General features: G+C 41.6%; 1 protein-coding gene across 2 annotated transcripts in view; it reads left to right on the plus strand.

Annotated features, from left to right (window-relative positions):
• tln2a (talin 2a) overlaps positions 1-23,507 on the plus strand; it is a 99,829-nt gene extending 76,322 nt beyond the window's left edge. Inside the window, exons 32-59 of one of the 2 annotated variants that reach the window (XM_071207143.1) lie at positions 348-545; positions 865-1,004; positions 1,286-1,379; positions 1,494-1,583; positions 1,666-1,788; positions 1,901-2,044; positions 2,668-2,829; positions 3,094-3,234; positions 3,412-3,593; positions 4,745-4,877; positions 5,317-5,418; positions 5,957-6,127; positions 6,309-6,455; positions 8,754-8,855; positions 8,982-9,101; positions 9,713-9,859; positions 10,931-11,097; positions 11,993-12,176; positions 12,344-12,469; positions 14,505-14,621; positions 14,769-14,954; positions 15,079-15,186; positions 15,888-15,993; positions 16,599-16,723; positions 19,327-19,515; positions 19,599-19,781; positions 19,928-20,053; positions 20,643-23,507. In XM_071207143.1, the coding sequence (XP_071063244.1) occupies positions 348-545; positions 865-1,004; positions 1,286-1,379; positions 1,494-1,583; positions 1,666-1,788; positions 1,901-2,044; positions 2,668-2,829; positions 3,094-3,234; positions 3,412-3,593; positions 4,745-4,877; positions 5,317-5,418; positions 5,957-6,127; positions 6,309-6,455; positions 8,754-8,855; positions 8,982-9,101; positions 9,713-9,859; positions 10,931-11,097; positions 11,993-12,176; positions 12,344-12,469; positions 14,505-14,621; positions 14,769-14,954; positions 15,079-15,186; positions 15,888-15,993; positions 16,599-16,723; positions 19,327-19,515; positions 19,599-19,781; positions 19,928-20,053; positions 20,643-20,771 (3,942 nt within the window). In that variant the 3' untranslated portion in view covers positions 20,772-23,507. Of the gene's footprint in view, positions 1-347; positions 546-864; positions 1,005-1,285; positions 1,380-1,493; positions 1,584-1,665; positions 1,789-1,900; positions 2,045-2,667; positions 2,830-3,093; positions 3,235-3,411; positions 3,594-4,744; positions 4,878-5,316; positions 5,419-5,956; positions 6,128-6,308; positions 6,456-8,753; positions 8,856-8,981; positions 9,102-9,712; positions 9,860-10,930; positions 11,098-11,992; positions 12,177-12,343; positions 12,470-14,504; positions 14,622-14,768; positions 14,955-15,078; positions 15,187-15,887; positions 15,994-16,196; positions 16,579-16,598; positions 16,724-19,326; positions 19,516-19,598; positions 19,782-19,927; positions 20,054-20,642 lie in introns of those variants that run through there. The other variant, XM_071207144.1, reaches the window with a different exon arrangement.

Here is a 23,507-nt window from a genome sequence, read left to right on the forward strand (position 1 = left end):
TATTTCACCATTGTTTGCTATTTTCAAGAGCGTATGGCACAGCAGGAAGAGGTTACTAAATGATTATTGTAGACAAAAAGGGAAAGTGTATAACCAAGCATACAGCTTTCAGTCACATCAAATGTTTTAAACAGCATTATTGTAAACATTGAATGGGACTTAGATATGGTATTTTATGAATTGTTAATTTGTTTAGTTTTATCTTGAGTTACTGAGTGTTTGTCCACCATATACACAATGCTCTGTCATTGTGATGGCTGTTGCTTCCATATTTGTTTTGTTATTCTTTTTTAACTACAGTTAAGTATCTTTAATTCATCCTGAACTCCTCTTTGTCCTCGGTTCAGATCCCTCCAGCCTCCATGACCTTTCAGTCGGCCCAGAGCGGGCTGAGCTACACGGCGGCAGAGCTGAACCAGTCAGCAGGAGATGTGGTGCACGCCTCCAGAGGCTCCAGCAGCCAGCTGGCCGTGGCGTCTGGCAAGTTCAGCGAAGACTTTGATGAGTTCCTGGATGCTGGGATAGAGATGGCCGGGCACACTCAGGTCGGTCCTGTTGGTGGTTTTGAAAGGAGTATAACATCAGAATCAGAATACCTTTATTAGTCCCACTGAGGGGAAATGTACATTGTTACAGCAGAAAGGAGCCAAAGACAGCTTAATGTTACCTAAGAAGCATGCATAATGAAAATATAAAAATTACACAATTTACAAAATACACATCCTGTAGAAGTCTCTCTGAAATGTATATCAATTCACGAATTACCACTCAGACCTGCATGTGGTAAAAAAAAGGATTTTAGATGATTGTAATATATTTTCACATGTGTATTTAATGGTGTATTAATGTGATGTGTCTTTGTAGAAAAAGGACGACCAGGTGCAGGTGATTGGCAACCTGAAGAACATCTCCATGGCTTCCAGCAAGCTGCTGCTGGCAGCTAAGAGTCTGTCTGTAGACCCAGCAGCGGCTAACGCCAAGAACCTGCTAGCTGCTGCTGCAAGGTAAAACAACGAGCCGCATACACACACATACTAACCGCTACACACTCGTTGACAGTATATCCACAATGTGATGAAAGAATACACAGCTGGGTTTTCCCTAACATTATAAGGCTTGTACATTAAGTAGATAGTCATTTTATTTATTGTTTCAGCAGTTTGGTTTGATTTGGTTGACACCTACAGTAAACCGCACTGTCAAATCCTATATATCCAAAAACACTTATTACCGGTTTCATTCAATGACTAGGGACGGCATTTGTCTGCTTGTTGGTTTGTTTCAGGGCAGTGACTGACAGCATCAACCAGCTGATCACGCTGTGCACACAGCAGGCTCCCGGCCAGAACGAGTGTGACAACGCCCTGAGAGAGCTGGAGGTAAACACAACGCTATCAACAGAGGCCTGATTTAATGAGTTCTAATCTAGGTTTATTTAGCATGTTCCATCTGAGTAGTGTTTTCTAACGCTCTGATGTGGCTTCCTCTCCCAGGCTGTCAGGGGAATGCTGGACAATCCCAGCGAGCCGGTCAGTGACCTCTCTTACTTCGACTGCATCGAGAGTGTGATGGAGAACTCCAAGGTAGGTCTGCAAACCAAACACCGAGCACCCTGCACACACAGAGCTTAGCATCCTAAACACAAATCTCTTTTGTTCTGTTCAGGTCCTGGGAGAGTCCATGGCAGGTATTTCTCAGAACTGCAAGACTGGAGATGTGCTGTCGTTTGGAGACTGTGTAGGATCAGCCTCAAGAGCCCTGTGTGGGCTCACTGAAGCTGCGGGACAGGTACACAATGAGGCTCTCCCACCACAGGAGCTTTTAATTCATATGGCCTTTTCTTGTTGGTACTGGCAGTGCTGGTGCTGGCTGATGACAGGAGTTTGTTTTTACCTCACAGGCCTCCTACCTGGTGGGTGTGTCTGATCCCAACAGTCAGGCAGGGCACCAGGGATTGGTTGATCCCATCCAGTTTGCCAAGGCCAACCAGGCAATCCAGATGGCCTGTCAGAATCTTGTGGACCCAGGCAGCAGTCCATCACAGGTACGGGCACCTGCATTGTTCTCTTTATGCAGCACTTTCCACACACACACACACACACACACACACACACACACACACACACACACACACACACACACACACACACACACACACACACACACACACACACACACACACACACACACACACACACACACACACACACACACACACACACAAACTGGCACTATAATAGATGTGTTCTTGTTAGTATTGTAGCTGAACATCTTTTTATAGCTCCCCAAATTGTATATTCTATGAAAGTACCTGTTGCAGAAGTGTCTGACTGTGAAGCCAAACGCCTTCGCAGCAGGTGGGCTGAAAATCCAATATTCACCTCGTTATCACCTCTATTTTCTTCAATAACATCTTTTGATGGAGACCAATGGCCTAATTATATCCCTCCACCAGCGTTCTTTTATGAGTCACTTCAGGCTCAGCAGTCTATACCAGAACAGCAGGTGCATAATAGTACAGTGGCAAATACAGTGGTACTGTACAAGTGGTACAGTGGTACTGTACAAGTGGTACAGTGGTACTGTACCAGTGCTGGACTTTCAACAGGCTTTGTATTATATAAAAAATCTAGCTCTTATTTGACATGTTGTTTTATTTTATGGCAGGTGCTCTCTTCAGCCACTATTGTTGCTAAGCACACCTCGGCACTGTGCAACGCCTGCCGCCTGGCGTCCTCCAGGACGACCAACCCCATCGCCAAGAGGCACTTTGTGCAGTCTGCCAAGGAGGTTGCCAACAGCACTGCCAACTTGGTCAAAACCATCAAGGTAGGAATTATTTTGGCATAGATCAAATGTTAACTCTGTCCCTAATTGGCTCCCAAAGTGGGTTCAGCTGTCGATAATGTACTTTGTGAAGTAGGAGGCTCATATTTGTTCCCCACAGATAACTTCTGTCAAACTGCTGTCAATGATTTGTTTAATTCTCATCTCGTGGGTAAAACACTGACTTAAGCGTCTTTGGGTTCAAGAAAAGCGCTATAGAAATATAATTTATTATTACTTGCATGTTTTATCTCCCTCACTGTGCAGGCTTTAGATGGAGATTTCTCTGATGAGAACAGGGGAAAGTGTCGATTCGCTACGGCTCCACTAATCGAGGCTGTTGAAAACCTGACAACGTTTGCTTCCAATCCAGAGTTTGCCAGCATCCCAGCTCAAATCAGCAACGAGGTACGGCCATGTGAACATTACAGTTTGAAGTATTCATGCACAGCTAATAGATTCATTTAAAAAAAAAAATTCTGTTATAACAAATAGTGGAATAGGCTGAAAAATAAATACAGGATAATGCAATGCATACCACTACTTCTCTATATTCTTGCTAAAGTTCACTTTGTTTTTCTGTAGGGCTTTGATGCACAGGAGCCCATCCTCCAATCAGCACGCTCCATGCTTGACAGCTCCACCTTTCTCCTCAAGACTGCACGCTCATTAGTGATCAACCCCAAAGACCCGCCCACTTGGTCTGTTCTGGCCGGTCACTCCCGCACCGTGTCCGACTCCATCAAGGCTCTCATCACAGCCATAAGGTCAGTGAGAGAAATGTATTGTGACTAAATATCGTGTCAGAAGGTCAAACCTTAGAGAAATACTTTACATTATTGTTACCACTACAATGTCAGTACACATTAAGGATGTGCTTACAGCCGGTTAGCTTAGCACAAACATCTGTACACAAGTGAATGTGTGACGGACTATTTCTCAGCTGATGGCAGTGACTTCCTGTAGTCATGAAGTTACTGAAACATTATCATTTTAAACCCTTACCCTCTGTCTACACAACTCTTCTCTGTTTCCCTGCAGTGATGTAGTTATCACTGGCTTCACAAAGGTAATGATTCAAGGTAGAAATTATAATTAAGTTCTGATTCGTATTCTTACATCGTCATATAAAACGCCTGAGAGACGAGCTCAGTGTCCCAGACAAAGGATGCCCACATTCTGTAGCATGGCGTGACACATGGTTGTTCTTATTCCTCCCCAGCTTTAAGTTATAATCTCCTCTTTCACACCTTTGGTACCAGACCTTGGTCGGAACAAAACTAATCCCCATGAAAAACAAATTCCCAGTGTCAAACCCACTGACTTTTAAGGTTGCTGCTTGGCTTAGATCATCTGCACTTTCGCATTCACATGGCAGCTTAGCAACTGAAATTCTGATGCCTTTATCATGGTCACCCTGCAAATTGAGTTGTACGAGTCTACCAAAGAACACTAGTAGGATTGGACTACATCAAGGAAAAGTTTAACCTCCCAACTTTTTGAGTCTCATTACTTTATTTTAATTTTCACCTTCAGTGTGCCGCTATGCATTAAAATGGATGTTTAACTAAAGTTATTCTGCCCATGTGGCCGGTGCCTCACACCACTCGGAGGCTTCAAAGCTCATTTGGCTGCCCAGCTTGAGTTGTGACAACCCCCTACAGGCCACATTTCAGCTCTGTGACTCGAGCAGCAATGAGATGAGGGAGCCAGAAGAGAATATGTTAAATAGACATCCTGAAACCTGTCCGTGTTTTTAATAAATCTCAGTTATGTTAACACTTATTCTCTCTCTCTTCCTGTCCTCTCCGTCTTATTCTCCCCCAATACATCACCCTTCAACCTCTTTCTAATTCATGCATCAACCATTTTATTTATTTCGGTTTCTCTTCTTTTCCTGTACCTGTTTTATTCTCAGGGACAAGGCTCCAGGCCAGCGGGAGTGCGACTCGTCCATTGATAACATCAACAAATGTATCCGGGACATTGAGCAGGCTTCCCTGGCAGCAGTCAGCCAGAACTTAGCCAGCAGGGACGACATCTCACTGGAGGTAAGCAACGATCAGAAAATAACTTGGTCGGTCGGTCGGTCGGTCGGTCGGTTGGTCGGTTGGTTGGTTATCATTATAGCCCATTTTGTTTTCAGTTTGAGTCAGATTGTTGTTTTTTCTTTTTCAAGTCCTCATGTTGCTATTTCTGTCTCGCTTTTAAATTATGGATCTTTTATTGGTGGCTTTAATTACGTTTCTGCTCATTCTAGGTCACAAGCGCCTCATTAGACACACATAAAGGATTTAGTATATTTTAGAAAAGTTGTGTTGCCTTATGCAGAGTCTAAGCTCACAATAAAAAGCTTGAGTGGTTTGGGGAAAGTATCTGTGCTTTATATCTCCCTGCTGGCATTTCTCAGCAGCTGACTCATTTGGATCAACCTCTGTCTTCCATTAAAAGCAAGATACAAACCATTTTATTTGTCCCCCCTCTCTTCAGGCACTACAAGAGCAGCTGACGTCCACGGTGCAAGAAATTGGCTACTTAATTGACCCCGTTTCCACTGCTGCCAGAGGCGAAGCTTCCCAACTAGGACACAAGGTATATAGGGCAGGGAGTTAATTACCTTACTTCCATATTGCAGCTGCGGAGCTACACATTCATACTTTTTTAATGGGTTGAGTCAGATATCAAGACAAAATGACTATTGTGTGAGAATGATCTATTAAGCAATAATATCTTACTGTTTTATTATACTGTTTTATATATGTTTTGCCTGCTGTTTCAGAATCAGAATTATTTATTTATCCCAGGGGGAATTTGGGTTTAATGACAGTTGCTTCTTTTTTAGAATGAATAATAAAATGAAAATATTTATATAAACATAAGAATAAAAATGTGCAATAAACCAATAAAAATAAAAATAGTATTTATATAAGATGGTAACAATTTGCTCATTGTACATTATATTACAACAATACAAAATCTGCAAATTACAGCTTATTCATATTCAATGTATTTTACTCAAACAGTAGCTATATCTCAATTCAGTTCTCACCCTCTATAAATGATCATTGATGGTGTTAATTCAGAAGCAATTGTCACATTACTCGTTAACAACGTTCACCCCTTGCCTCAGGTGACCCAGCTGGCTCGTTACTTTGACCCGCTGATCAGGGCCTCTGTGGGGGTCACATCCAAGCTGAGGGACCACCAGCAACAGATGACTTTCCTGGACCAAACTAAGACCCTGGCTGAGTCCGCCCTGCAGATGCTCTACGCTGCCAAGGAGGGCGGAGGAAACCCAAAGGTATAACTATTTTGTTTGTGCACCCCTGGAAGGATTATGCAGACATTTCAGTATTAAAAATATCAGGTTTATGCCAAGTAGTTTTCCACAAACAAGTCATTTTCCTCAGGATTTTGGTGCAGTATATTTGCACTATTAATACATAATTGACAAGTGTCCTGTGCCTTGTCACACTTCACAGGCTTCCCATACACACGATGCCATAGCGGAGGCAGCGCAGCTCATGACGGAGGCGGTGGATGATATCATGGTGACGCTGAATGAAGCTGCCAGTGAAGGGGGAATGGTGGGAGGAATGGTGGACTCCATCGCAGAGGCCATGGCCAAGGTGAGCGCTGCAGGGCACGCTGCGTCTCACAGGATAATTGCTGCTTGAGTTTAAAGCACATACCAGAGTATAGGTTTATGGTTTGCCTGGATACGAAGATTGGGATTTATAGAATTAATTCACACTCGGGTTCTTTAAATAATATTCAAGAGCAACTACAGACAGCCATGTCCTCCATCCTCTCGCCCTCTAGCAGGAGAACAAGCAGAAAAGCCCACACTTAATTTTCTGCTTTTCCTTTTCCTCCTCTCGCTGCACCAATTACTGAAATGAAGAGAGGACAGAGGTTACCTGGATTTACATATCACATTAGCATTTCAGCATAATCTGAATTGCTGGCAGAATTGCTAAACCAAACGATATCTTGTTTAGGCCAGAATCACAATGGAAACAGCCTAAATACTGTGGAGAGAAAAGGGGAATACATTGGTTTAAAGGTAATGGGGAGTTAAAGAAAGCTGACAGGAAAGGGATTGTCATTTTCTAATTTAAGATTTACTTTTTTTCTTATTCTTTTACTTATGATTTCCTGTTCCTGTGTGTAATGTTTTGATTGATGTCTGGAACCATAAAAGCTTACAGTTTAACATAATAATGACAATCACCAGCCATAGAAGCGGAGAGAAACTGACTGCCAACAAAGCCACTCAGCCAGAGCTGGACCTTTTTTAGACCGTCTTTCCAATAAATAGAGCAGGGGTGTCAAACTCAAGGCCCCGGGACCCAAATCCGGCCCGTGACTTCATTTTATGTGGCCCCACAAGAGCTTGCAAAGAATATAATATGTTTAGGTTACATGCCGATTTACAGAAGCACGTTGCCCATAAACTACATGTAGCACAATGCATCTCAAAATATGCCTTTTTTCTCAGAATCTGACTTTTTTTTTTTCAAAATGTACCTTTTTTTTATTTGACTTTTTTTCCAGAATTTGGCTTTTCTTTTTAAATCATTTTGTAACATTCTCACTGAAGAGACTTATTAAGTTATTACCCTATCCGATAATAATCCAATGCAGACGGCAATAATGTAATATAATACATTATTTCACATATTAAATATTTATATATGTATTTTTTGTATGTATATAAAACTGGCCCTTTGAGTGCAACCATGATGCTAATGTGGCCCGAGATGAAATTGAGTTTGACACCCCTGATGTAGAAGAAGAAAAAGGCTTTTTATCTTAAGTACAGAGATACGGTTTTCAAATATCTCCACAACATCTACAAAACATCATGCCCACTACAACGGGATTATAACACCAGGACTCGTGGACACTGGACACTGCCTCAAGTTGAAGAAACAGTACTCCAGACTGGCTATCCGCCGCAACTTTTTCAGCCTGCGTGTGGTTGACTTGTGGAATGATCTGCCAGAAAGCGTTGTCACATCCAAGACGGTTAACTGTCTCAAATCCCGCCTCGACCACTACTGGTCAAACATCACCTTCACTTTGGACTATGTGACTGTTGCCCGCATCCATAGTAAATAAAGAATCAGTGATCCACTTATTTATTTATGAGCGACTAAAAGTCCTTAGGCCTATTACAGCCGTATCCTATTGATTGATTGATTGATATAGCATCAGCTAATGACATCCCTCCTCGCGTTTCTTACAAAGACTTATTGCAGGGTTTGTAGGAGTTCCTTAGGTGCGTGTCACCAGGGAACAGCATCACATTTGTTTGGCACGTCATGAATAATGAATGGGATGTTTCATTCTGGATTTACATGATTGTTTTGTGCCTGTGCATGTCCGTAGTTGATTAAGAAGGAGATAATCAACTTGGATAATCCATTGACATTATGGTCACTCTCTGCAATGGTGATTTAAAGGCTTTCTGATGAACTGCCGGTCGCTTCGTCCAGACTCTTGGGTGTTATATCTCACTCCGCGGGTTAAGCACACATCATGTCTAATTTAGCAGAAATGCTAGAAAGCTATTGTTTGCACTGCAAACTGATGATCTAATCATTTTTCTAGCTGATGATATTTTAAATCTGTAATTACAGACTGGATTTGGTGGATAATTTATAATGAGTGCTTATCATTCATTCTGAGTGTTTATTTGAATGTAAAATGTAATTAATGTTGGTTTGCCTGCGCACCTGGTAGAATGATTATAATTGAAGGGTAGATTCGATGTTGAACGTCACTGCAATTTCAGAGCTGAGTGATTTATTGGTTCTATGATTGAAGATGGTTGTACCTTTTTGTGAAGGACAAACCAATCATGCATTAAATGAAAAAATGTAATGTAATTTGTACTGTTTGTTGTTTGTGTCTCTCCTCAGCTGGATGAAGGTACACCGCCTGAACCCGAGGGCTCTTTCGTAGATTACCAGACCAGTATGGTGAGACACTCGAAGGCTATTGCTGTCACTGCTCAGGAAATGGTAAGCCTTCAGAATAATTGTTTACATTATTGGACTGTTTTGCAAATGTGACTGTGACTTGTGATGACATTATCATGTGTGTGTTTCAGTTTGTTTGTTATAACTGAGTGTGTGTTTATCCCTCAGATGACCAAATCAGTCACATGTCCAGACGAGCTGGGGGGCCTGGCCTCTCAGGTGACCGTGGACTACAGTCAGCTGGCCGTCCAGGGCCGACTGGCCGCTTACGCAGCTGAGCCACAGGAGGTGAGCAGCATCTGCGTGTCCCCATAATACGAGTTAACAGTAAAAACTGGCATGCATTTAAAAATAACCTTGAAAACCGTGTAAAACTTGAGCAAGGGTTCTCCCTGACTATTAAACAGCTTTAATGCGCATTGAATTAATTCATCTAAAGATTGGGCCTACATTTGTTACACTGTCTTAAATCGTTCTTTTAAAGGACTGACAAATTCTCAGGATGTATTATATATATATAAATGTATTTTTTGACATAATCTGACACATTTTAATCTTTCAATAATTGGTGATATCTATTATAATTGTATTGTAATTTACTTAATTCCTCTCATGTTTATGTCACACACAACAGGATAGCAGAACCAACTACACACATACGTTTTTGTTAAATACACCCTCTGTCAGCAACGATTAATGTTGAATATAATTCTTAGAGTCATTAAAAAAGTCTTTAAAAAGTATCAAATCTATCTTCCTTTAGAAACCCAGATCTGAGACACATTTCCTGTAAAACCATTTCCAGTACAAATGTCATTTTCATCTACATTGTCTCTTATATCTGCATAAAGATAATGCTCAGTATTTGTTTATTGTACCGTGTTCTCTTTTTCATTCAGATCGGTTTCCAGATCAAGAACCGAGTGCAGGAGCTCGGACACGGCTGCATCTTCCTGATCCAGAAGGCGGGATCTCTGCAGATGACTCCCTCCGACGGCTTCACCAAACGAGAGCTCGTCGAGTGCGCCCGCGCAGTCACAGAGAAGGTATCACCGGTCACTAAAAGATATAACTGCAAATCAGTTTTATTGAGAAATGCACTAAGTTGTCAGGTAATGTGTTATTAGTTTATTTTGATCCTATATTGATTATCTAAGTTTCCCTAATATATATCCTATCTTAATTGTATTTACTGAAATACTAAAGGAATATTTCTCACCAAGTGATGTCCTGTCATGGTATCAACAGTATAACAGTGTTAGTAGTGCTCTCATTCGTTGGCTCGCCCCTTCTGAATTAATGCACTTTGGAAAAATCCATTTGCTTTCATGCTTTAGCTTCAAAGTCTGACTGTTTGATGCTTAGTCCTTGGCAAATACATTACTCTGTGGACTGTTTTAATAATTCATGGTAAAGTGTTGCAGCGAACAAAGCCAAGCAGTCCAGGAACATCGTACCTATGTACCGCATATATATATATATGTATGTGCCGTGAATGTAAACAAATTCCTCTAGAGATATTTGTAGTGGGGAATATCCAGTATTCGTTATAGTTATTTTATTTTTTTTATAAACGACAAGAACAGGGTTGTCTCTGTAGCATGTCAACCTTCTCCTAACCTATTTATTTCTTGTAAAAGTTTCAGTGTCATGCCTTTATATTTATTTTTTAGCAGCAAAGGTCCGGAAACACAAGCTAATCAATTCTCCTCTCTGGCATCTGTGAGGAAACAAATGCAGTCGGACGCAGTTTGACACGTACTCATTTCACGGAGTGACTGATGGCAGTTTGCTGTCACGGCACATTTTTGTATATCCCCTCGCGGCTCATGTTTCGGCTTTCTCAGTTAAATGCATTATTTATCACGTTTCAAGGAGACGCATAGCATAAACAATGCAAAGGGGAAGTGCAAATCTATTGCAGTGTGGTGCCTATAATATAACCTCTACTCTGAATGAACAAGTTACTACTTAACAAAATAGTTGTGTACAAAATAATAACTCTGATCCAGCTGCTGTCCAAACTGTTTGTAAAGTGTGCTCTCGGCCTAAAGTCAAAATACCTGCGCTTCCTCACCTGTCTGATTATAGGGTGTGTTGTCTGTGTGTGTCCTCAGGTGTCCTTGGTGCTCTCCGCCCTCCAGGCAGGAAACAAAGGCACCCAGGCCTGCATCACAGCCGCCAGCGCAGTGTCGGGCATCATCGCCGATCTGGACACCACCATCATGTTCGCCTCCGCCGGCACACTCAATGCAGAGGATGACGAGTCCTTCGCTGACCACAGGTTAGAGCTGGAAAAGGACCGGACTCTCTAAACTAATACAAATTGTTCAAGGCATCCGTAAGTCTACAAGTACAAGCTTTGAGTGGAGGACCAAGATTTCCCCTCTGCCTATCTTTCATCTGAAACTGACAGAATGACATAGTATCTGGTGAGCGGAGGGCCGGAGGTCTCTGGAGTCAGAAACTACAAATTACCCTCAGGGTTTGAAAGATTGAGGAAGTGTTGCATATTTTAGCCTTGGACTAAAGACTCCCCTTGGAATCAGGATTCCCATGGTGCAAAAAAGGAAAGTCTGAAACATTTTTATATCCCATTAATTTCCCCATTGTTGTGCCAATATTTAGTAAAAGGTTCTTTAATCCAGTGTCTGGCAGTTTAGTAGGGTTGATCATTTTGTAATAAAAGTAGCTCAAAGGGATACATATCTAATGATTCAAGACAGGACTTGGCAGATAACATAATAACATGTTGCTATGACCAAAGTAACCTCTGTCCTTACAGATGATTGTTAGTGAAACTGTACCTCACTCAAGAATCATGAAAGCAAGATATAGAGAAGCCCTGCTGGGCCGCGATGAAAGGGAATCACTTTTTATCTCAAATGATCACTCACTCAGAAATCAAGAAGAAGCTGCAGCCGCTTCCTACAATTTCTATAAATAATGGACTTGACTTTTGCCATGCTCTTCACTATCCTCCTTGACTGTGTTTGCACCAGCTTTGATGTCTTTGTTATGAAAAGAGACGTGCCATCATGTTGATGACTGTGATTCAGGAACATTGACTTTGTATTTCAGGAGGAGTAAAAGACCTGAATCAGGGCTTCAGTCACTAAAAGAAAAACACTTGTCTTCTTCTCTTCCTTCATGTCCTGCCTCCTCCTCTTCTCTCTCAGGGAAAACATTTTGAAGACGGCCAAGGCTCTAGTGGAGGACACGAAGATGCTGGTGTCCGGCGCGGCTTCAGGTCAGGACAGGCTGGCTCAGGCCGCCAAGTCGTCTGCCAAAACCATCACCCATCTCACAGATGTGGTGAAGCTGGGAGCTGCCAGTATTGGCGCTGATGACCCTGAGACACAGGTCAGCAGATCTTGTTTCTCTTCCCTCTGTTTCTCTTTCATTCACCAGGCCTGTTATCAGAGATACGAAAAGAATGAGCCGTGAAAGGCAATATCCTTTCAGAGTTCTGTTTGTTTGCTGGGCTGTGTTGTTATGAACTGTTCTTTATCTGTGTTTCCTCTCTCTAGGTGGTTCTGATAAATGCTGTCAAAGATGTGGCCAAGGCGCTGGCGGAGCTCATTAGTGCCACCAAGTGTGCCGCGGGCAAGGCAGCAGACGATCCATCGATGTACCAGCTGAAGGGCGCGGCCAAGGTGAGTCTGCCGGTCCTTAAACTATGTAAACAAATCCTATTAAGTCTAAAATCCCATAACGAAATAAGTTGTTTGAATTTTTTTGTGTGAGGGGCAACAATTACTTTTATTTTCCTTTTTTCCACTGATGATTATTGTCGTCTTTTTCATTTCGTTATATGGAAAAGGAAGGTTAACAAATCCTGAATTCTAATAATTCCTTGTTCTGCATAGAATTCCTCCTCCTCCTCCTCCTCCTCCTCCTCCTCATCCTCATCCTCCTCCTCCTCCTCCTCCTCCTCCTCCTCCTCCTCCTCGGGCTGGAACATTAATCAGCCACAGCCCCCCCTCCTGTCATTATGAAACCTGTTCACATATGTTAACTGAAGACTTGGCACAGCCCCACCTAGTGTCAGCAGAAAGTATTACAAATAATGATTACAAAAAAATGCAAAAAATAAATTAAAAAATATATTAAATATATTTGAAGATCATGTTTAATCATCTGATTCGTCTGTACATTGCTGTTTTAGTATGTGTTCTTCTAATTAGTGTCTACAGTGTGTGCCTATTGAGCTGTTTAGAGCCATGTGGGACAAAACCTGATCCTGCCCCTCCCTCTTACTGTCTAAGTGAACGGTGACTGTAAAAACTACACTGTGCATGCTCAGAGTATTTTCCTATTTAATGTGTGTGGCAACAAAATAATGACCATAGGGGCAAAGTGCTGCCATCCCCACCGTACGTCATCTCACATAATTCAGAGCTGATTGGCTGTAAGTACGTGTGCCGCGAAAAGTGTGGTGTGTGAAGAGGAGACGAGAGAGAGCTGCAGTGAGGCGTCCTAAAACCCGGAAGTAAGCTGCGCATGGCTTCCCTCCATAAAAAAGCAATGAGATTTCTCCATAGAATTTTAGAAAATAGCTCCAAATAAGATCTGTGGGAAACAAACCTGTTAGATAAATGCACGTTTTGTTCAGCCAGATAATATCCATGTCTACCCCACTTTTATAATTTTCTAATCATAAATCTATTGATTAGATTAGATTTATGATAGACTTTTGAAACTACAAGAACATAAGGAGGACTTTTACAAAAAAGTAATAGAGATGTTTGTCCAGAGGGATAGGCAAATGGACTTAATCTTCAAGTCAAGGTAAGACTGCAATTTTATTGAAAATGGGATCTTACTAAGAGAGAACAATTCAATATTTAAATGATAAAATAAAAATGTGTGGGTATCATTTTGCTGAACTGTCTGTTTAAAATTAATTGAAGCATCAGACAAAAAAAGCTTTTGAAAATAATATTATATTTTGATTTAGGTCAAAATATAATATTTGTAAACCTGAAGAGTCAGTGCCAGTGCCTCGCCAGCCATGAACCTCACTGCAGAAGCTTATATATAGACATCTACGTTTTTTGTGCCCCACCACTTTTGTACATATAAAAACGCCACTGGTTCTGAGTAACAGGAAACTGGGATATTTGTATCCCAAGATAAATCACCTGGATCCTTGGCTTCAACACATATTAATTGTAATTTTCATCACCGCATAATCCACCAATGACGCCGTTCTCTGCTCATTATCACCTCGAACTGTGAAATATTTTTTTGTTGAAAAAAGTCAGTTTCACAGTCTGTGGCAGCTCGGTGTGACATGGAGTCGTTCAGATGTTCAACACCTGAATCACAATTGAAATATTGTAGCTTCAATGTTGGGAATATGGGCTTTCCTTCATGGGGGAAGTGCGCCCCCTGTCTGTGAGTTTGATGGAGTACACCCCATAGGAATAGGCAATGTACAATGTGGACTTGGGGCTTCTATAAGACATTGATTTTGTGTTGCAGTGTAAACCATGACTGGGTGTGGTGATATGTCGCTTTTGCCTCTGTCCTTTTTTGCATATCAACATCAGTATAACTTAGTTTTCAGGTCATTCGCTCTAATGAATAATAATTTGGTTGAGTTGCTCATCCTGCCACATAATCATGCTGTTTGATGTGAATGAACAAAGACGATTTCCGATTTTTTTTATTTCCTGTTGTGTTCAGGTGATGGTGACCAACGTGACGTCTTTGCTGAAAACCGTGAAGGCTGTAGAGGACGAAGCCACCCGGGGCACCAGAGCACTGGAGGCCACCATCGAGTGCATCAAACAGGAACTGACTGTAAGGACACATGAAGGGCTGTGTTTGTTAGATGTTGTAATGCAGTATCACCTGTATTACATATGAACGAATGAATGATGATTCAACATTCATATTTTGTCTTTTTGCCTTAAGCTAAATGACATCCTCACACTTTTTATTCACCAGGTGTTTCAATCCAGAGTTGCTCCCAGCAAGACGACCACACCTGAGGAGTTCATTCGCATGACTAAAGGCATCACCATGGCAACTGCTAAAGCGGTAGCTGCGGGTAACTCTGCCCGACAGGAGGACATCATCCACACCGCCAACCTCAGCCGCAAGGCCATCTCAGACATGCTCAACACCTGCAAGGTCCTTTTTACCAGTAGACCTATTCATACATGATTCATGTCTTTATGTGGTTTCATTATGTCTCAAATATATATACTTTAGAGTTTGGCAGTCCTGTTGAATCTGGAGTGTTTGTGTCTCTCAGCAAGCGGCCTACCATCCAGAGGTCAGTGAGGAGGTGATGAACAGAGCGCTGGCGTACGGGTCAGAGTGTACCACCGGATACATCGACCTGCTGGAGCAAGTGCTAATGGTGGGTTATGTCATGAGTATCTTCACACAGTAAGAAAGAGATTGTTGCTCTTTTTAGCACCCACTAGTAATCGGAATACAAATGTGAAAATACACATTCAGATACATTGCGTATTTGTATCTGATTATTACCTTTTAATGATATATTCGAACCCAAGATGCCATCATTTATTAATGGGTGAAAGAATGTACATTTATTTTATAATTTGTATACATATATTTATTTGCCTGACATGTTTGATATATTTAGAAAGGTTGTGATGTATCGACTTAACATTTGATACGTTTTGGTGGTTTTGAATGATGAAAACCAAATGAGGCTCTTATAGGCTTTGAGAGGTTTATTTAATACAATTCTGTTAAGGTGAATGAAAAAGACAAAAAAAGTAGTACCATCACGTTCATAAATTACATTAATTGAAAGCAAGTCATTGTTTCTGGCACGCAACCAATCTTTTCAAGCAGAATACTTTGTCATTATTGTGTGTGTGTGTGTGTGTGTGTGTGTGTGTGTGTGTGTGTGTGTGTGTGTGTGTGTGTGTGTGTGTGTGTGTGTGTGTGTGTGTGTGTTGTGTGTGTGTGTGTGTGTGTGTGTGTGTGTGTGTGTGTGTGTGTGTGTGTGTGTGTGTGGTGTGTGTGTGTGTGTGTGTGTGTGTGTGTGTGTGTGTTGTGTGTGTGTGTGTTGTGCGTGTGTGTGTGTAGGTCCTGCAGAAGCCCACTGCGGATCAGAAGCAGCAGCTGGCGGCGTGCTCTAAGCGCGTGGCAGGAGCCGTCACAGAGCTCATTCAGAGCGCCGAGGCCATGAAGGGTACGGCTGAAATACTCTGCACACACTGACTCCATTACAGTGTTTAATGTACTCAATAACTTGTATTGATTCACTCAAGCTCATGTGTATAATCCTCAGTAGGAGGCTACTGCATCTATGAGAAATACATTTCCTTTATATCAGAGAAACATTCTTTAAAACAATCTTTTGGTAATATCCCTGTCCTCTTTCTCTTGCCACAGATGGAGGTAAGTTAGCATTGTTTTCTGTACTGTGACTTATTTCACCAGTTGTGAGCTGTTGGACACCTTCTCTTTTCGGCGCTAACATTGATTCATTTATTTTTTTCTGTTGAGATCCAGCTGCTATCACGCTTCTCGAGCCAGCTCCGACCGTCGCGCTCCGTTTCATGTGCCATTTTAAATAACACCATCTTCATTGCAGTGAATGGCAGTTTGTGGCCTCCATCAGCTATGCATGGGATGCAGTGCGGCACTTTTCGTGTGATCACAGTGTTGTTGTTGTTGTTGTTGTTGTTGTTGTTGTTGTTGTCGTCTCTGTGGCATGATCTTTTGACTCACTGCTTATTTCAAATTATATTTTCAAGAATACGTCTTAATTATATGTGTGCATGCATACATCAGGTTCCGAGTGGGTGGACCCGGAGGATCCGACCGTGATCGCAGAGACGGAGCTGCTCGGAGCCGCCGCGTCCATCGAAGCGGCGGCGAAGAAGCTGGAGCAGCTCAAACCCAGAGCCAAGCCCAAGGTGGGTGACCATATTATTATAATAATACGTTATTTAAATAGCGCTTCTCCTGGTGCTCAAAGCACTTATGACGGCATATGACGATAACTCACACAGACTTTGTCAGTGTTTGGGAAGGGAGAGAGATAGCGATTTAGAGTTGTTTCAGAAAGATTTGCAGAGCAGCAGGAAAGAAGATGGTGGTGCATCTTCTATTGATAGAAGACGCTGCTCGAGTCCTCACTGACACTAAGAAAGTGGATCACATCACTCCTGTTCTGAAGTCTTTACACTGGCTTCCTGTGTGTCAAAGAATATATTTCAAAATACTGCTGCTGGTTTATAAAGCACTGAATGGTTTAGGCCCAAAATACATTTCTGATCTCCTGCTAAATTATGAACCATCCAGATCTCTCAGGTCTTCAGGGACTGGTCAGCTTTCTGTCCCCAGAGTCAGAACTAAACATGGAGAAGCAGCGTTCAGTTATTATGCTCCAAACATCTGGAACAAACTCCCAGAAACCTGCAGGTCCGCTGCAACTCTTACTACTTTTAAATCCAGGCTGAAGACTTTTCTTTTTGTCGCTGCTTTTAATTGAACTATTCATATCTTAAACTGCACTGTAACTTTTATCCATTTATTTTTTATTTTAATGTTTATTTTATTAGCTTTTCTTTTTAATGACTGATTTTAAATGCCATTTTCTTAATGTCTTTCATTTTTTGTAAAGCACTTTGAATTGCCTTGTGTTGAAAAGTGCTATATAAATAAACTTGCCTTGCCTTGATACTAGACTGTAACTCTGTGTTAGAGGCTTTTTCTAACTACAGAAGAAATACTTGTTATTAAATAGTTTATCGCAGCTTTCCTTACAAGTGTTAAAGCTGGGGTAGGTACGTTTGAGAAACCGGCTCGAGATACACTTGTTGTTATATTCCATGGAATGCTCTTAACATCCCGATATCAATGAATATCTGAAGTGCTTTGACAAAAAATCCATAAAAAATGTCATCTGTGGAAGCCGTAATACTGTACAAAGCACGACCAATCATCTGAGCCGGCCCGGCTAAAGTAACTGGATGGCCTACCTGCCTGTCAGCCTTCCATCTGTGCACAAACTTATCTCGTGCCCTCATTGGTCATGTGTGCGTTCGTGTGTGTTAGAGGAGGGGCTCTGTAAGGAAGTGGCAGATTTCTTCCGGTTGAGTATTTTCAAATTCTAGCGCAGCTGGTTTCTCCAAAATTACCTACCCCACCTTTAATGTAAATTAATAGAAAAAAGAAGAAGAAATTCATTACTAATTTATATGAAACAAATTAAAAACATTCAAGAGATGTATCAATAGAAAAATATAATAAAAAAATATATAAATATAATACGTGCTACTTTTGCAATGTGGCCTCATTTTGAAGAATTGATGTATGTTGACTATATTTTCCAGTGAGTTATTGTAACTACAGCCCTTGTTTAATTTTAACTGCTTGATATACTGTTTGATAGTTTCCAGTGGCTTAAGAATGACCTGATAAAAAGTACCTATACTGTACAACGCATTCCCATTACAGTAAAGGTCCAGCATCTAAAGTGGTCAGTTTAACCTTTTTATGGTAATCAATGTCCTTTGCTTGTCTGTTAGGATCGATGTTGTTTTTGTGCTTTTATTTAATGTTGAGTGTTTCCACAGTAACACAATGATACCTGTCCTGACATTCACAGAAAGAGTTCACCGTGTCTTGTTCCATCCCTTCTCTGTTACATATTATCATATCATTCTGTTTGACTTTGATTTAAGATCACACCAGAATCTTTGAAATTCTAATAGCAATCACAGACACTCACCTTTTACCCATAAGTGGTTTTCCAAGCCCATCCTCAAAATTCTGACTTGATTCAGAAATCAAATACACATTAAACAAGTGGCCCTAATCATTCAGTACTCATCGATGTTGTTGAGTTTTATCCCCGTAGTTTATAATTCCCTCATTAAAAACTAATTAATCTTCAGCCATACCCCCATCCTCCATGTCCCGCCTCCCCCTCCTCCAATCATGTGTCCATCTGTGTCAGTTGTAGCTGTCCCTCTGGCTCCCAGTTACCCCCCCACTTCCCTGCCCGCCCCCACCACCGGAGGCCTTCTCTGCAGGGCTCTGTCTGATATGTTTGATATATTAGGTTGTTATTCAGTCCCAACTATATATCAAACATATTCCTACAGTGTCCCGCTCTGTCTACAGACGTGTGGTGTGAATGTGATTTGTGTGTGAAAGTGTGCGAGTGGTTTACCCGGGGACACTTGAGCGTGATTGGATGTATAAAACTGATCTTTGTGCTGAGTCTCGTTTCTTCTTCAGACGCATCCAGCCTCTTATCAGATGCTTAAAAAGATGCTCTGTATCTGGCTGTGTGACGCTTCTGCAAGTCGTCTTTTGTTTTTCATAGTCTCCCAAGTGTGTCAGTATAGATGGGGACATCATGGATCAGATGTACATTTTTCTATCCCCATGTTTATAGGGAAGATGCTCTCATTGAGATTGAATTGACAAGAGTCACATGGAGAAGATGATTTAACAAACATGTTTATCAAGGACTCTGTCTGACTGACGTTGTCTTCTTCCCCCTCAGCAAGCAGACGAGTCGCTGAACTTCGAGGAGCAGATCCTGGAGGCGGCCAAGTCCATCGCTGCAGCCACCAGCGCGTTGGTCAAATCCGCCTCGGCTGCCCAGAGGGAGCTGGTGGCTCAGGGCAAAGTGGGCCTGATCCCTGCCAACGCTGTGGACGACGGGCAGTGGTCCCAGGGGCTCATCTCTGCTGTACGTGTGTAGGGAAGCTCCATTTGTACGCAGTTCACAACCTGAGGCACAGTTCTTTCAACAGAATGTTCTTTCTATTCCAGGCACGTATGGTAGCAGCAGCAACCAGCAACCTGTGTGAGGCAGCCAACGCCTCCGTGCAAGGCCACGCAAGTGAGGAGAAGCTCATCTGTTCGGCCAAACAGGTGGCGGCCTCCACCGCCCAGCTGCTGGTGGCCTGTAAGGTGAAGGCGGACCAGGACTCAGAGGCCATGAGGAGACTACAGGTGCAGTGCAGCAGACACATGCTGAACCAGATGTTTGATTCGAACATATTAGTTCTCATTACATGCTGTGGGGCAGTCTTACTGTTTTACTGTATTTTCAATGTGATGCTGCCATTGGCTGTTCTCACTGCTCTTTTCCTCAACAGATTGCTGGGAATGCGGTGAAGAAGGCCTCAGACAACTTGGTGCGAGCCGCTCAGAAGGCAGCGTTTGACAAAGCGGATGAGGACAACGTGGTGGTCAAGACCAAGTTTGTGGGTGGAATAGCACAGGTAGGAAACATCAGGGGAGATCCGAGTTCATTTCAGAAAACATCTCTTTGCCATTGCATTTTTAATATGTTTTGTTAAATGGACATTTAGATGCATTAGCACTAGATCACACTTAATACATATCCAAAACGTAAGTGATATGGTCCATCCTTACGAACTCAGATTGTTTCTCATTATTATCTCTTACATTTTTTTAATTGTCCTCGCCATGCTGTCTTATCATAGATTAATTTTTAGCTCCTTTAGTCTCTTCATCTTCTCAGAAAAATATTATTTATTTTGTCAATCCAGTGCTCCTACAAGTACTGAATCTGTATCTTTAGGACTGCGGGAATCAAAACTTAATACACTCACACACAAACACACTCTTGTACAGTAAATGTACACAAAGATACACATCAACCACGGAGAAAGCATTGAGAGATACAAATTAGTTTGTGAATAGTTTTGAAAAGCATGTGATACTGTTGAACAAAATGTGGACTGAATGGGTGTTTCAGCTATCTAAAATATGTTTAACAGAGATGTCTTATAGTTGAATTGCTAGATGCTTTAAATGTCATGTTTTTTTATTTGTGTGTCCGTTTAGATCATTGCAGCCCAGGAGGAGATGTTGAGAAAGGAGAGGGAGCTGGAGGAAGCCAGGAAGAAACTGGCTCAGATCAGACAGCAGCAGTACAAGTTCCTGCCCAGCGAACTACGAGAGGACGATAACTAAATATTCAAACTCGCACTTGCACTCCGTGTTTGTGTTGCGAGTTTGTGTCCTCTTTGATGGCACACTGGAACACAGCGACTTCAGATATATTGGGACTGATTTGAACAAACTAGTGATGCCCAAGTCGGCATTGAAAGATCTCCATCTGGACTTCTGCAAGTTTGAAACACTACTGTATGGAACTGACTACTCTCTGAAAACTACACGAAGATTGTGGTGATTCGACTGAAGAACTGTTTTTTTGTCCTCATGTATAGCATAACTACTTTGACTGATCCAATCTGAGCCAGAATGTGACGCGCTCGGGACAAACGGCACATCTCTCATGTTTGCCCACAAGCTCTTTTTTCCATTTAAAATGGCCGCTCTCGCTCCATAAACCTCGAAGATGAAGAAATGATTGTATGGCCGTTCATGTGATATAGCCGTTTAACTGCAGCAAAGATATTTCAGCTCGGTACTCTGATATTGTATGAATGTTGTCTTTCATGCTCCGATTTGGCACCTTAATGTCTGTTAAAAGCATGACGTGTCTTTACTTCAACTCAGTGGTCATTAACCCGAAGAAAGGTAGGATGCATATTGCTGTTTCGAGGACTTCACTCTCAATCCAACATGTTGTTTTTGTTCATCGTCCTTTAAAGTAGACAGTGAAATAAGCATATGTTGCTCTCTTTCTTGTCCTTTTTCAAAGCAGATATCCATGGGCTCTCCATGCTCAACGTCTTTTTAAGGTGCAACAACTTCTACATGTTTGTCGAAGCTCTTGAATATCCGTGTCATCGTGTGCGGCCTCTCAGACTCCAGTAGAATGTTTTACATTTCCTTACCACGCGAATGCTTTTCTACACAGGATGACATCTTACCATAGAAGGATTATTTATTACTCCCGAGTATTTTTAGCAGACGGGTCAGAAAGGGCCTCGCCTCAATTCCACTTCTAGCAGGGCCCGTTTTCACGAAATATCCCCAGTCCTTCAAACACATTTGTATCTCCCTTTATCTTTGTGTATTGAGACCTTCATACAGTATCAATGGAATTGGATCATGATGCAATAACACAGATGGTGCTTTAGGGGGCGGTGCTGGTTTCCATTACACCATGCAAACGTAGTCATTTTGTAAAAGAGCATTTTGTATAATTGAATGCTTATTTTTAATTAAGTATAGAAAATGTGATTACAGGACAGGTTGTAGCAGGTTGATTGGCTACAACAACTTGTGAAATAAGAAAACCTGTAAATACCTCAGAATCGATTGCCGTGCCGTTTCTGTGCTTTGTCTGATGGTTCTCTCCCCCCCCCCTGTTTGTGGCCCTTTCCCTAAATATTTTCTATTCAGCTGATAGTGATTATAGTACTCTACTCCATCCACCTCCAATTCTGTACATTCAGACGGGAGCACAATTTGAAATCTTAAAATGACTAAGCAATAAGCTTCTTGCAACAAATCAAACTTTTAAGAATGAATGTTTAAATGAAGTGGAGTGAAAGTGACGTGGCTGCAAAACTAATCACTGCAGTTCATCTCCTTTGTTATCCATCAGTGTCTATCAGTGTCTGAGTTGAAGGGTGCTCTGTGCAACATTACTGAATATACTACTTGCTGCAATAGAAGAACTTTTTTGTTTACCGTGTTTGATTGTAGTGTTGGGTTCCCTCGTCTTACTTTATTTGGGCTGTGTTTCAATATTAAACTATATATTGTAAGATTAGGTCATGCTGTGAAAATGCATGGCTTTGTGCTTCGGATGCATCTTCTTGTTTATGCAGAGTTCAACTTTTAACAGTGACTCTTACCTCCACGTACAAGACCGTATACCATAGCAAATGGCTTATGACACACCGTCACTTCTCATTCTTTCTTTTTTTACAGTTGGGTCTGAATTCAGAGGTGTTTTCTGCCGTTGTATTTTGTGTGTGAGGGTGGGGAGGGCGGGTCCACTACTCATCAGTGAAGTCTGTAGTGTTATTTTTAGTGCCTTAGTCCGTAGCCCATAGTGTCTGGTTTGCTCGAGAGACAGCTTCACCTCATTGCTCAAACAAAGGTACTGGACAAGCCGATATTTGGGAATGTAGGATGATGTCCGTGGGTTTTTTTTCTTCCACTTGTTGACATACTTTTCATCTACATCCCCTCCATTCTCCTCTTTTAATCTCTCCGCCACATATAAGGCCTTTGGGGATGACATAGAAATTGTCCGACAGTCAAAACAATGTGTTGCTGTTTAAAATGTACCATCAGTATATATATATATACAAGTATGTATCATATATGAACACATTTTTGTACTGCATTCCATGGGCATGTACCACAGTGCTTCGAAACCACGATTGACTGCAGATGTTGGTCTGTCAACTGCTTTATTATTGTTACGAAGTCACTGAATTTTATCGATTGGCTTTTTTCTTTTTCTTTTAAGCCTCGTTGCACGATAAATGTGATAAGAACGGTTGGATGTATCTGTCACCATTCAGATGTTGTGACGCATTTCAATGATGTGGACTAATTGAAGTGTTCTGTGAGTTCCCCCCTCCCCCTTAACAGAAACACAATTATGAAATTACTACAATTAAGATGAGTGATAACATACAATATAAAAGATATTTATCTGGCCTTGACAAAACTATTTTTTGTATTCACTGAAAATAAAGCATTTCAATGTAACTTTGTTTGTCATGTTTCCTTTGGTGGAGCAAAGAAAGAAGGCTGTTATGTTTGCTCACTAAGTGTAAT

Source organism: Pseudochaenichthys georgianus, chromosome 3 (assembly GCF_902827115.2).
Source record: "Pseudochaenichthys georgianus chromosome 3, fPseGeo1.2, whole genome shotgun sequence".
In the NCBI taxonomy this organism is placed as follows: Eukaryota; Metazoa; Chordata; class Actinopteri; order Perciformes; family Channichthyidae; genus Pseudochaenichthys; species Pseudochaenichthys georgianus.